The sequence below is a fragment of the Micromys minutus genome, assembly GCF_963924665.1.
Source record: "Micromys minutus genome assembly, chromosome: 8".
Classification (NCBI taxonomy): Eukaryota; Metazoa; Chordata; class Mammalia; order Rodentia; family Muridae; genus Micromys; species Micromys minutus.
The window spans coordinates 66,781,268-66,793,491 of record NC_137977.1 but is presented as its reverse complement, the minus strand read 5'-3'; the positions used below and the strand labels follow the sequence as shown (position 1 = coordinate 66,793,491).

Below are 12,224 nucleotides of genomic sequence, written 5' to 3'. Positions count from 1 at the left end.
AAACCAGGCTAGCCTCAAACACACAGAGATCCACCCATGTCTGCCTCCCGAATGCTGGGTCTAAAAGCTACCACTAGCTTGTCAGTCTTTTAAATATATAGAAACATATGCAAATTGTATAAGCAAAAGATTCATCTACAAACTCTCATGGCACAGCAGTCTCAAATAGTTTGAGCACATAAGAAATTATTTTAGAAATGCTCCCACCCCAAAACTAAGCCTACAAATAAAAGGTTATTAAGAACTTGGAGCAGAGGTGAACACTTAACAAAACACTAAGTAAGATTTAATGTTCCAGCATTCAAAATCCAAATCTAATATATATTCAAAATTCTAACATGAGCACACATGACCAATCCCTACAAAAGTTGAGGAGCATGCCCTGAGCCACACCTATAGGGAGAGCCACACTCTGGAGGAGAAACAGAGGCAAGTCAGGGAAAGCCTTGTCCTGTGCCCTAAGCACCAAGTTCAGGAGGCTCGCCCAGGTTCTGATGGAGACGCAGGGGCTTTACAGATATTCCTGAAGCATGGAACCTCAGCCAAGAGATGAAATTACGTGACATCTGAACCGATCACTTTGAGTCCTTTAGGATACTACCCAAACACCACCAAGTTTTCCATGAGGAACAGGGCTGCAGAATGGGAGACAGTTCCGTGGGTGACAGTCACAAGTCTGATGGCCTGAGTTCAGGTCCTCGGGTCCCATAGAAGGAACTGGGTATGTTACGCATCTGTAATCCGAATTGGTGCCTCAGCTGGTGGAAGGAGACAGTACCTAAGAGTCAGGGAGAACATGGCTGGCTGCATTTCAAGTTCAAATATGAACTTAATAGGAGAGGTTTCCTCTGTTTCTATCTAAGCTCCACACTCAGCACAAATCCAATCCCATGACGATCCAATCAATAGATATGCATAGACAGGTGCTGCAGGCAGGTGCCATAAAACACGGAGCCACTGTACAGGGGGGTCAAACTAATCCTGTGCAGCCATACATAAGCAGCAGAGCAGGGTCCTGGCTGCTTCACATGACAAGATGCAGAATACCTGTGAGACCTGCACTGGCCCGCTCAGGACTGCAGGTGAGGATTCTCAAACTAAAAACGCACCCAGTGAGTCACTAAACACAGTCTGAACAGAATGCCCTTCCAATCTACCAAAGTGAAGGTCTGCTAAGCTCCCAACTATGTTTGTATACTTAAGTGCTGGAGTTTTTATACACTCATATACACCCTGAACCTCTCTTAATTAAAAATATAAAATTTTGCAATCTTCAAATATTCAGTTTCTACCTTTGCGAAGTCACTTCTGAACAACCACAGCTCAGTAGCTGTCTGCCACCTTATTCACAATGTCATGCTCATATGTCAGGAATAATGGCTTCCTGCCGGCTCATGTTCAGAGAAACCCCCTATGACCAAGACAGCCCCCTGGAGGCAGATCCAGAAACAGCATCCACATCAACTCCTGGACGTCCTAACTGAACTTACAGTGACATGGTATTTAATGGAATTAACAGACATCTGAATGCTGTGTCGGGCTGGCTCTCCTTCAAAGTCCCATTTTCTGCATCATTGATCTCTGCAAACTTGCTCCAGAGTTAGACCCTGGCATTTCCAATGTCTAATGGGATTATAAAACGCCTCGTTTAAAAACTTTCAATCTTAATAGCACAAGAGGCTGGCATTTTAAAGAAAAGAGCAGATCTCAGCATGCAAAGATTTCTTTTCAAAAACAGCTGGTCCAAAAGCCTCAGCAGAGTCTTCTAGAGAGAGCGAGGAGTCATATGACATATGACATGTGACATGCCTGTCTCCTCCAGGGAGATCCCATGAGATCCCATAACTGACCGCTAGTATTCCACTGACTGTTCCTTCATCAGGAAGCTTGAGTGTTCGTATGGAAAGACATCCTTAGGACCACAGAAAGTGACTTCAGCAAATCTACAGTGCTCCTCAACTCGCATGTCCCCACAGTGACATCACTCTTTCTAAACTGTAGCTTCCTCTATCTTTTCCCATAGTTAAATTCAAATATGACACAGTATTATTATAGGATAATGTAGAGTGTGAGCGTGAGTGTGTGTGTGTGTGTGTGTGTGTGTGTGTGTGTGTAAGAAATGTGGCTCGGTGGTACTGTGTCTGACTGCACAAACCCCCAGGGTTCCACACGCAGTAGGGCAGAAACCTGCTGTGTTCACAGTACAGGCCGTAATCCCAGCACTGAAGAGAAAGACCGGAGAGCCCAGAACTCAGGCTCAGCCTCACTTTCAAGATCATTTCAGGGCCAGCAGGAGATGCTGCTCAAGAAAAGGGAAGGATGCTAATATAGAGAAACTTCTCCCCATTCCCTTGTGTGACAGGAATGATGGTCTCTGGTGCTGAATAAATATCAATAGACTGGAGGAAACGGTCTAAGTAAAGCTGCAGAGGTGGCTCAGTACCGAGAATGTGTGCTGTTCTCACCAAGAACAGGAGCTCGGGCCCAGCGCCCCGACAGTTCACAGCCGCTCGTAGCTGCCCTGTCAGGAGACCTAACGGCTCCTGAACTCCATGGGCATAGTGAATACACAGGCATGATTCTTTTAAACTATTTCTTTAAACTTTTTAAAGCAAAACTTGTTTCAGCTCAGTAGCTGCCTAGCTTTGAAGGGTTTAGCTCATCAGGAATCAACTGACTTTCTCACAACACGGGGGGCAACATTCAAGCTTCCTCTCCTGCCGGAGCTGGTGGAAAGGCCTGTAATCTCAGCTACTTGGGACACTGAGTCAGGAGGGTTAAAAGTTTAAGGACACCACAGTGCTGCTCACTAGAAGAGTGCTTACCTCACACTATGCAAAGACACAGATAGGTTCAATCTTCAACACAGCAAAAGCAAAAATTCCTCAGAGTGGAAGAAAGATACAGTGCTTCCCTAACACTTCACAGACACACACATAGCAAATTAACTGGTGTCAGAACGCTGTCAATAAATACCTAAGTATACAAAGGGGGGTGACTCAAGTTCAGCAAGATCGACGAGGGCTCACCAGGCTTTGCACCTTCAACTGCTAAAAAAACGTAGAAAGGCTTCAGCAAACAGCCTCCCCTGACCCAGCACCTGTTCCCACCCACCCCAGATGAGTGACAGGAGAGAGAAGACCGACAGGCAGCACCGGCAGCACATGGTTCTGGTTCACCAGTCCCCAGGTGTGCTAGGGCTCTGTATGGAAGTCCCAAGGCTAGAGGAAGGCGCTGTGTGCCCAGTCTGGTGTCTCCGCACCTTGTGCAGCTCTGCTGGTCAGACTCACGTGGGCCCCTGGCCAGGAAAAGCAGCTGTCTCTGCTCTTCTCTCCCTCACTGCACACACAACAGCTCCGCAATGCGCCCTCTGCCTGCAAGCGCCCACCTCAAGTAAAAGCAACCGTCCCCAACAGCTGCAAGACAAGAAAGCACACTTGCTGGCCATGTGTGGCCACAGGTTCACACCTCAAGCAGGCCTTTCCTCACAGCAACAGCCTATGTCGAAATAACAAAGGCAACCACAAACACATAAACTCTATTTTAAAGATGGAAAAATCATGAAACGTCATGCCAGGGGTCTGGAAACATTTACATGGCTGCTGTTTGAAAAGAAATCTGTTCCAATTAGCAGTCTCTCAGCCCAAACGGTTACCCGAATCTAAAGAGATTAATTATAACTACATGGAGATCCTAAGTTAGCCTTCTACCCAGATGTCTGGCAGTAAGAGTGAAGGAGGAAAGTGTGTGTATATAAGCATGTATGGTGGGGGAGGGGCACCTGTGCATGTGTGTGCAAAAACAAACATGTATTTGATACATGTAAAGCGTGGGTGTATATGATTATTTATCAATAAGTGCTGTGTTTATAATCTCTATGTGTGTATTTATGCATATGTTTCAATATGTACATGTTTATGTATTCATATGTGTGTGTGCTTGTCTGTGCTAAGCAAGTATAAATGTGTATTTTTGGTGTCTATTTGAGCTTTCTTGCATATATGTTCACATACATGTCTGCATATGCATAGTTTTTTATATATGCATGTGTCTGGGGTGACTGTGTAGTGTTCCCATGCCTGTGTGATATATGCAGGTTCATGTTTGTGTGTATGCATATGTGATTGTGCAGAATAAGTGTGTATTTTGGGGTGGATGGTATGTCTGGATGTGTGTTGTATACATATGTGCATGTCTCCATTGCATATTTATGTATATGCATGTGTGTTTGCAGTATCTGACTTTGTCACTGTTCTGTTGCCGTGGAGAGACCCCATGACCGCAGCAAGTCTTATAAAAGAAAGCATTTAATTGGAGCTTGCTTGTGGTTTCAGAGATTTAATCCATTATTATCTTAGTGGGGAGCATGGTGACATGCTGGCAGGCTCTGGAGCTGAGAGCTCTACATCCTGACCCACAGGCAGGAGAGGAGAGAGCACCAGGGACCCCAGTGACGTACTTCCTCCACAAGGCCACACCCTCTCCAATAAGGCCACCCCCTTTATTCCTTCTAATACATTCAAACACTGACATTGCTGATGACTAAGATTTCAAATACATGAGCCTCTGAGGGCCATTCTTTCAAACCACCATTCTATCTAAGGTCTGTTTTCACGAATATGTGTGTGTCATGTATGCATGTGATGTGTGCATGTGTGCATGTGTGTGAGCATGTCTGTGTATCTGAATGTGTGCTTGTTCGTACATGCGCAAGTATGTGTAGGTTTTGGTGGTTTGGGTATTTTACATGTGTCATTGTCTGTGTGTATACTTAGCATGCGCAAGTGTGTGTGTATTTGTGTCATTCATGGGGAACAAAAGGACATTTCAGAGAAATGACTCCTTACAGATTAGACACCTAGATGAGAGCAAAGACTTAAGAAAGCAGAAGAGTCCATGAATTCAGCACCTGTAGGTGAGCGGCAGACAGGAAAAAGGACTGACAGCCTCTGGTGTCAGCAGGTGCAGGACGCCCAGAGCCCAAAACAGGGCACAAGGTCACCAAAACTAAGAGTCCCTGAGAACACAGGCTCTCCACCAAGACTGCTTGGGTACAGGGCCAGCTGGGCAAGGGCTCCACCCACCCAGGTGCGCCTGCTCACCTGCGGGCTCAGGAACAGCCTCTTCTCCACTGTCATCCGCCACTTCTTCGGCCAGGCCAGGGGAGTCGCCAATGGCGCAGGCTGAGCCAGGGCTGCTTGGCTGGGAAGCCGAATCCCCCTCGCTGAGTGAACCGCAGCGGGCACGCACTGCTCTGTCCCCGTCGGGATCCGGGTCACGGCGTGCGCGGCGGTGCACACGGGAGTGGAGCACCATCTGGTGGTAGGTGCGGAAGATCTTGCCGCACTCGAAGCACTCAGAGGACTTGCCCTGGCCAGTGGTGGCTGCGGCCCTGCGGTTGGGACGTGAGGCTGGTCGAGGGTCAAGGTGGCCAGAAAGCATGGGGTCCCCAGGTATGCTAGCTCTCTTCCTTGGGGGAGCCTGGGTAGAAGGAGCATCCGATTCACGCTTGCGTTTCTCCTGGCTCACCAGTATATACTCGCGCTTGTCTTTGTCAAAGGCTACGTCCCCTGCCAGCGCCTCATCCCAGGTCCCATACTTGAGGTACTCAGCCGGCTCGGCCACCTTTCCTCTGGTGGCTAGCTGCCAGGCCTGATAGCTGTTGACAGGGTCCAACTCGGCCACCCGCCGTCCAGCCTGCCCACTGGGGGACACATCACCGGCCACATATGGTGTCAGATTCAGGCACTGTAAGAAGAACTGCTTGGTGTCCAGGGGGTCCTCTGTGTCCCCCTCCTCAGCCGGGGCTCGTATCCGGCTGGCTTCAACTTTACGGTGTATGGCGTTATGGGCGTTCAAGCTGTCCAGGTTTGTAAACAGGTTCCCGCACTTTGTGCAGACCTCATAGAGGGACAGGCCCGCGACAATGACCTCCTCCTGCACCACATTGTTGATGGTGGCAATGGGGTCCAGCTCACTCTTGGGTCTGCTCTTGCTTCCTGCCTTGGGTCCATGTGCCTTCATATGGTTCTTGAGGAACCAAGGCTCTTTGAATCTCCGGCCACAGATGTGGCAGCCGTGGTCAAAGGAGCCCCGGTGTTTCTTCATGTGTGCCTTCAGGAACCAGGTCTGGCTGAAGGCCTGGCCACACACCTCACAGGGAAACTCCCCGGGGCTCAGCTCCGGCTTGCCGTTCTCCACACAGGGCTCGCTGCCACTGGACACCTGTGCAGTGATGTGATCCTTCTCGATGTGGCTGAGCAGAGACTCCTCCCGCAGGGTGACGTAGCTGCACAGCCTGCACTTGAAAGGCTTGTGGGCCTGGTGCACATGCAGCTCCAGATCCTTCTTACGCTCAAACCGGCTCTTACAGAAGGAGCACTGCACCACGGCCGCAGCGTCTTCCTGGGCACCGGCCGCACTCTCCTTGCGGCTGCTCCTGAGCAGAATCTTGCTGCCATCCATCGGCATGGCCCCATTCAGCACGCGGTTGCAGGCAGAGGTGCTCTTAGTAGGACTGGCACACCCATCCAGGCCCTCAGAAACACGCATCTCACCCAGCTGGACCTCTCCCACCTCTGGCTCGTGCCCCTGAATCAAAGTCCCTGTCCGGTGGCTGCGGATATGAATCTTGAGGTTGCCCTTCTGGGAAGCCCTGTGATCACAGTAGGGACACTTGTAGGGCTTCTCGCCCGTGTGCTTGCGCATGTGCTGTGACAGGGAGCTCTGGAAAGGAAAGCTCTTGCCACAGATGCAACAGCTGTGGCAGGCAGCCTTGTCCGCATCCACTTCATGGCTCCTGCCAGCCCTGGGTGGGCTGGACCCTCTCCTCAGCTCCATCTCAGCCTCTCTGCTGTGATCCATTTGGACGTTATGAGGTCAGAGCACAGTCTCTGTAGTTGGGGCCTCAGGTGTCTTATCTCTTCATTTTCAGAGTTCCTGCTGCCCAGAGGGGAGAGAGGTGCTTGTGACGAGTAGGTGCATATTCTGTCATGTGGCAGATGTGGCAAGCACCTGTAAGAGAAACAGACCCTGTAAGTACAGCAACCAAGGGCACAGCGCTGCCTGTGGTCAGTTTCCGCACCCTTCACCCTCAATCAATCAGTCTGAACTAAAGGACACTCGGGAAACACAGACAGAGCCACTCGCCCCATAAGTAACTTCTGCTTCACCTCCGCCAAAAGAGTGATCTTTGAGAAATCTTACAGAAGCATGTTCACTGGCAGGAGCATGGAGAAAGGGGGGCTTCCACACAGGAGGATGTAAGAACACACTCCAGAGAGACCGAGGTTGGGAGGCAGAGTCTGGTTTAATCCAGAACCCACTGCCTCTGAGTCTCAGAGATTAACAGCTAACAGGAGGTAAAAAACGTTTTCAGTTGTTTTCAGTGCTGGGGAGGCAAGGCCTCTTAGGAATGTGCAGGGACACAATACAGAAATGCCCAAGTGTCTGAGGCCACCAGACCCTAGGTGGTGGCTCCCTGTCTAGGCTACATATCCAGGTGCTGGCGCACTGTGCGGCCACACTGGCTGGGCCTCTCTCTCCCACACAGACTCCTTCAAAGGGACGCCAAGCTCCAGCCACAGGACTGAGTCCTGACTCCAGGAAGGATGCCTTTGACCACAATGTCCTGTGGGTTCCCTTTCTGTTTCACTACCCTCGGGTGTCATAGTCAAACCTGCCCTAGCAATGCCCAAAGACAGTGCCCAAGCCTTGTTACGTCCACACACCACCACATGATAAGACCAGCCCAACCCCACGCCTATCCACACACCAGAGAATAACAGGCAGGTTCTTCCTGGTTCCTACCCACTACATGACAACCACCCAACCCTGACAGCCTAAGTGCTTATGTCCAGTGCAAAGCAGGAGATGATGGTTAGACAAAGACACAGACACACAGACAGACACACACACACACGCAGAAAGAGAGAGAGGCAGAGACAGAGAATTCACATGTGAAGAATTTTACAAAATACAAAAAAGCTACATGCCTAGTTTTCTGTTTTGGTTTAGCAGTGCGTTCACACCTGTCTTAATCAAACACGTAAGGGTCTCTTCCTGTCAGCTCTTTGTGTGCTCTGGGTATCCACCCCCTGAACCTATTCGCTGCAGTGAGCGTGAAAGAAACAGCCAAGCAACAGGGGCTCACGTGTTGCAAACCACTGGGTATGGCAGGCATCCTCCAGCATCCTCTCGGAACTGTGTGTTCTGAGTGCTGAATGACCACAAACACTCCACAAGGTAGAAATCTGAAAGTGACCTTGAAACACACATGGTTTTCTCTTAGGAGAGAACCCAGACCACGCAGGGCTGACAGGTGTCACGAGATGGGCTGGGAGGAGGCTGCCTGCCACAGAACAGCTGTTGCATCTGTTGGAAGGGCTTTCCCCTCCAGAGCCTGCTGTCCTGGCACATGCTTAAGCATGCAGGGGAGAAGTTCTCCACAGGTCTCTAGGAATCTAAATGGACACAGGCAGGCCAGGCTGGACAGCGCCCCCTACAGGTCTCCAGGACAACTAAACAAGCATATGGAAGCCAAGCTAGGCAGCCTCTGCAGGTCTGCCTTCTGGCTCCCCCACAGACTACCCAGCAGATAGAGACCAAAGCTCACCAGCCCCAAAAGTAAAACAAAATTATAAGCTCCTTGACCATGTCTGAAGGACAAGCCAAATGAAATAATTTTATCGAGACATCGTATGTGGCCGTACAGTCGTGCACAAAATGTAATATAAAGACAAATGGTTCCTAAGAAGCATCACATTTTCCCAGACATTATTACTTCAGTATATCCGAAAATGCTAAATGAGAAACATGAAAAAATATGAATGAAAAATTATGTAATGTAACTTAAAGACAAACAGGGTACAAAAATTTTTTACATTTAAAGAATTATATAGCAATAAAGTATTTAGTAATAAATTATAGAGAAGAAAAACATAGTCTGTGATGTGAATAGAACCGAAGTAACTTCGGACTCTAGTCTAGTAATATATGTTTATTAATGGTGTCCAATTCCATTTAGCTACCCAAGAGAATTAAAAGTCACACACCAAAGCCTTAGACAAGACTTGGAAAAATAGCCACAAGCAAACAGGGACCAAAAAGGTAGCCACGGAGCACCTGGAGCGAAAGGGAACATTTGCCGCATGAAGACCTGCGGGTGTGGGTGTGGAGGTGGGTGTGGGTGCGGGTGTCGCCACCAACAGGCGCTCCACAGACACCTGTTCAGCCTCAGCCTGGAGTGAGGTGTGGGATCCCACCTCTGTTACTACACTACACAGCTAGCTTGGTCCTCTGCCCCTCCCTTACCTCACATCCTCGGTACATGTGCGTCTCCTACCTGTTGGGGATATGAGGAAATAGCAAACAGAACCATGTGTACCCAGAGGACCTATAAAAAGGGCACACCCACTGATACATGCCCATCCATCTCCTCCCTACCCGCTCACTGTCCCAACCCTTCACCAGCCCAGAGATGGGTGTGGAGGGGAAGCTTCCATTCTCTCCCTAGCCATCACCCAAACTACCTCACAGCTCTACCCAGGACTATCAGGTCCCATGGACGGAGACGGCAGTCACTCAGGGTAGGGCTCAGTGCCACAGGAAGCACAGCCCTTCTCCTCAGTAAAAGCCCTGAGATAAATCCCAGAAGAGCCACCAGACTGGACTTCGGAGCACCACTAGAGAGAAAAGAACAGCCATGCAGAAGTGAAGAGTGGCCACAGGCAAGCCCAGTCACCATTAGCTAAGGGACGCTGCACGGGGACCTAGCCACTCTGACCAGAGGCTGAGCAATGTTCCTTCTAATGCAGGCTAGAGGCCAAGGCCTTGCTGAACCACAGATCCTCATGGGGTCCATGGGGTCACTAAGGGGCCAAACCAACATATCTCTGTACTCGTCTGTTTACAGGCGCAAACTGCTATTAATCAGAGGTGCGGATTGCAAAGCTGACCACAGATACTGATTGCAGCTACTGACAGCTAGCTGAAGAAATCAGTGGGTCCAACCAGCCACACAAACTTCATGTCCTTCAAGCTCAAGGCCAGTGGCTAGGACAATCCCCAACGAGTTACCACCACATTCTTACCTGATGAGCAATGGCTCTTGTACATGTGCAAATAAACAGTCAAGACCACCTGGCTAGCCAGAAGTTCCATAAAACACCTTAACCTGCAAGTAACCAGCCTGGTAAAACCAAGATGCTAGCTTGCTACCTAAGCCAAGGCGACCATGCAGTCTGGAGCTTCGCAAGCATGAGGAGCCCCAAAGTGTTGTGTTCTGCTGGTGAACACAGCAGGTGCAGGTGACACACTTTGTGGGTTATATCATATTACTTATAATACACTGTAGACCAATGTTTTCAAGTCTGGAACTCAGAATTAGACCAGCAAGGCTCTGATGGTTTATTTTGGCTGTTTCGAATTTTAAAACCGATTTCCAGTGGGCCTCTGCTCTGTGCTTGGGTTTCTCTGGAGATGCAGAGAATACATTTTAGGAAGTGTTATGTATAATTTCTAAATAGAGTATTTCGTTTTATAAAAGTTGGGTGATTAGTCTTAAAAATAAGGCAAAGTAAAATACTAGGTAAAAGCATACAACAGGGGTGAGGAGAGTAGAAAGAAAGAGAAAATACAGAAAAGACAACATGGCTGAACTGGGATGTAATTCCATAGGCATAACACAAGCCCAGCCCAGGCAGACAGCACCAAGGTGCCACATACAAACCGCTTCCTCTGACCCTTTACCACCTGCACGATGACTCTCCCTGGACCTGAGACCATTGGGATGCAACACCCCAGAGAGAGGGCATTTCCTGTTCCCCAGTCACCCTGCTGACTCATCCAGATGGAGTGACTACCCAAGATCACACTCCATAAACTTGGCCCCGCACCAAGCACACACCCTTTCCATGACGGGCCTACAGCCACAGCATACATGTCAGTCCCCACTCACCCTAGCACTGAGCATCGGCCAGAGGTAGACCTGGGGTCACTCTAAGGCTGGGAGGAAGAAGCACCCCAAAATAAATCTCTAGCTCGGAACAATGTTACAGAACAACATGAGAGACCGAGTCACTCCTAGCAACCCAAGATTCATCATGTTCTCCCCAAGTGTCCATCTAGAGGAACCATGAAAAAGGCTGAGCACAGCACTCAGTTCCTAGGTGAGCAGAGAATGCTGGGAAAGGCAGGAACTGAGCAAGAAAGGTGAGCAGCGGGTGTTCCATGGTTAAAGGAACCCCAGTTACAAACGGCATCCTGGCCATGTTCTAGATGGACGCAGAGATGTTTCCAGAAGACCCAGATGGAGTGATGCTCCACCTGTAAGAACTGACAAACTCCCATGAGAAAGCTACATCGGGGATGTCAGCCTGTGCGGCTGGACTCTGAGCCCCACCACCAACCAAAACCTGTCCCAGAGTAGGGGCAGAGTTACTAGGAAACCAGCTCTAGAGAGGGTACAGTACAGGCTCCCCACCCCAAGGTTCAGTGCTACAAACCTTATGAAAACTTCCAAACTCACAGGCCTCTCCAGCTCTTACCATGAGGCTAGAGCACCATAACTTAGTCTATAAGGAAGAATCTGACCCCTGATATGCCTGCTCCCTGTACCCCCATGCCCTGCACGCCTGCCCGGGAGTAAAATGATCCTCCCTTCTGCCCCAGCCTTCCTGACACACCTCAGCCACTGACACAAGAGAACAGTAGCACTTGGCAACAGGCTATGACAGAACAGCAGACCACCTGGACCAACACCCAGCTGTGCCGCATGAATGTATGACCCCAGAAGAGTAACTCCGACCCCTCCCATCTCTTCAAGCTGCTGTGGGGGTGATGCAATGAGCCCTACACTGCTTCCGTGACGTGACACTGAAGCAAGCGAGTTGCACTGTGCAGCACTCGGGTGGTGCTCAGTATGGCTTCCAATGAGTGAAGAGGATGTGGACCAAGCGGCCAGAGACACCGCTCACTGACATTAGAAGCACCTGGCTCCATCAACCCAAAGGGACACAAGAGCAGCTTGGGACAGTCCTGAGATGCAGCTAATGACTGCTGCACTTCCAGGACTCTTAACCCTTGACCAGGTTCCGCACAGGTAAAAAGCCCTCACCGTAGCCGTGAACACCTACAACGCACCACGTTCAACATCAGGACACTGTGAAACACAACTTTACCATGGACTCCGTATCAAGTGGCACTTGAGGAGCGCTGTGGGGTCA

At 49.7% G+C, this 12,224-nt stretch overlaps 1 protein-coding gene across 2 annotated transcripts in view; it reads right to left on the bottom strand.

The window, feature by feature from the left end:
- ZNF516 (zinc finger protein 516) overlaps positions 1-6,999 on the bottom strand; it is a 39,770-nt gene extending 32,771 nt beyond the window's left edge. For both annotated transcript variants that reach the window (XM_080919747.1, XM_080919748.1), the window contains exon 1: positions 5,103-6,999. In XM_080919747.1, the coding sequence (XP_080775873.1) occupies positions 5,103-6,864 (1,762 nt within the window). In that variant the 5' untranslated portion in view covers positions 6,865-6,999. The remainder of the gene's footprint in view (positions 1-5,102) is intronic.
- Between the last annotated feature and the right edge of the window lie 5,225 nt (positions 7,000-12,224).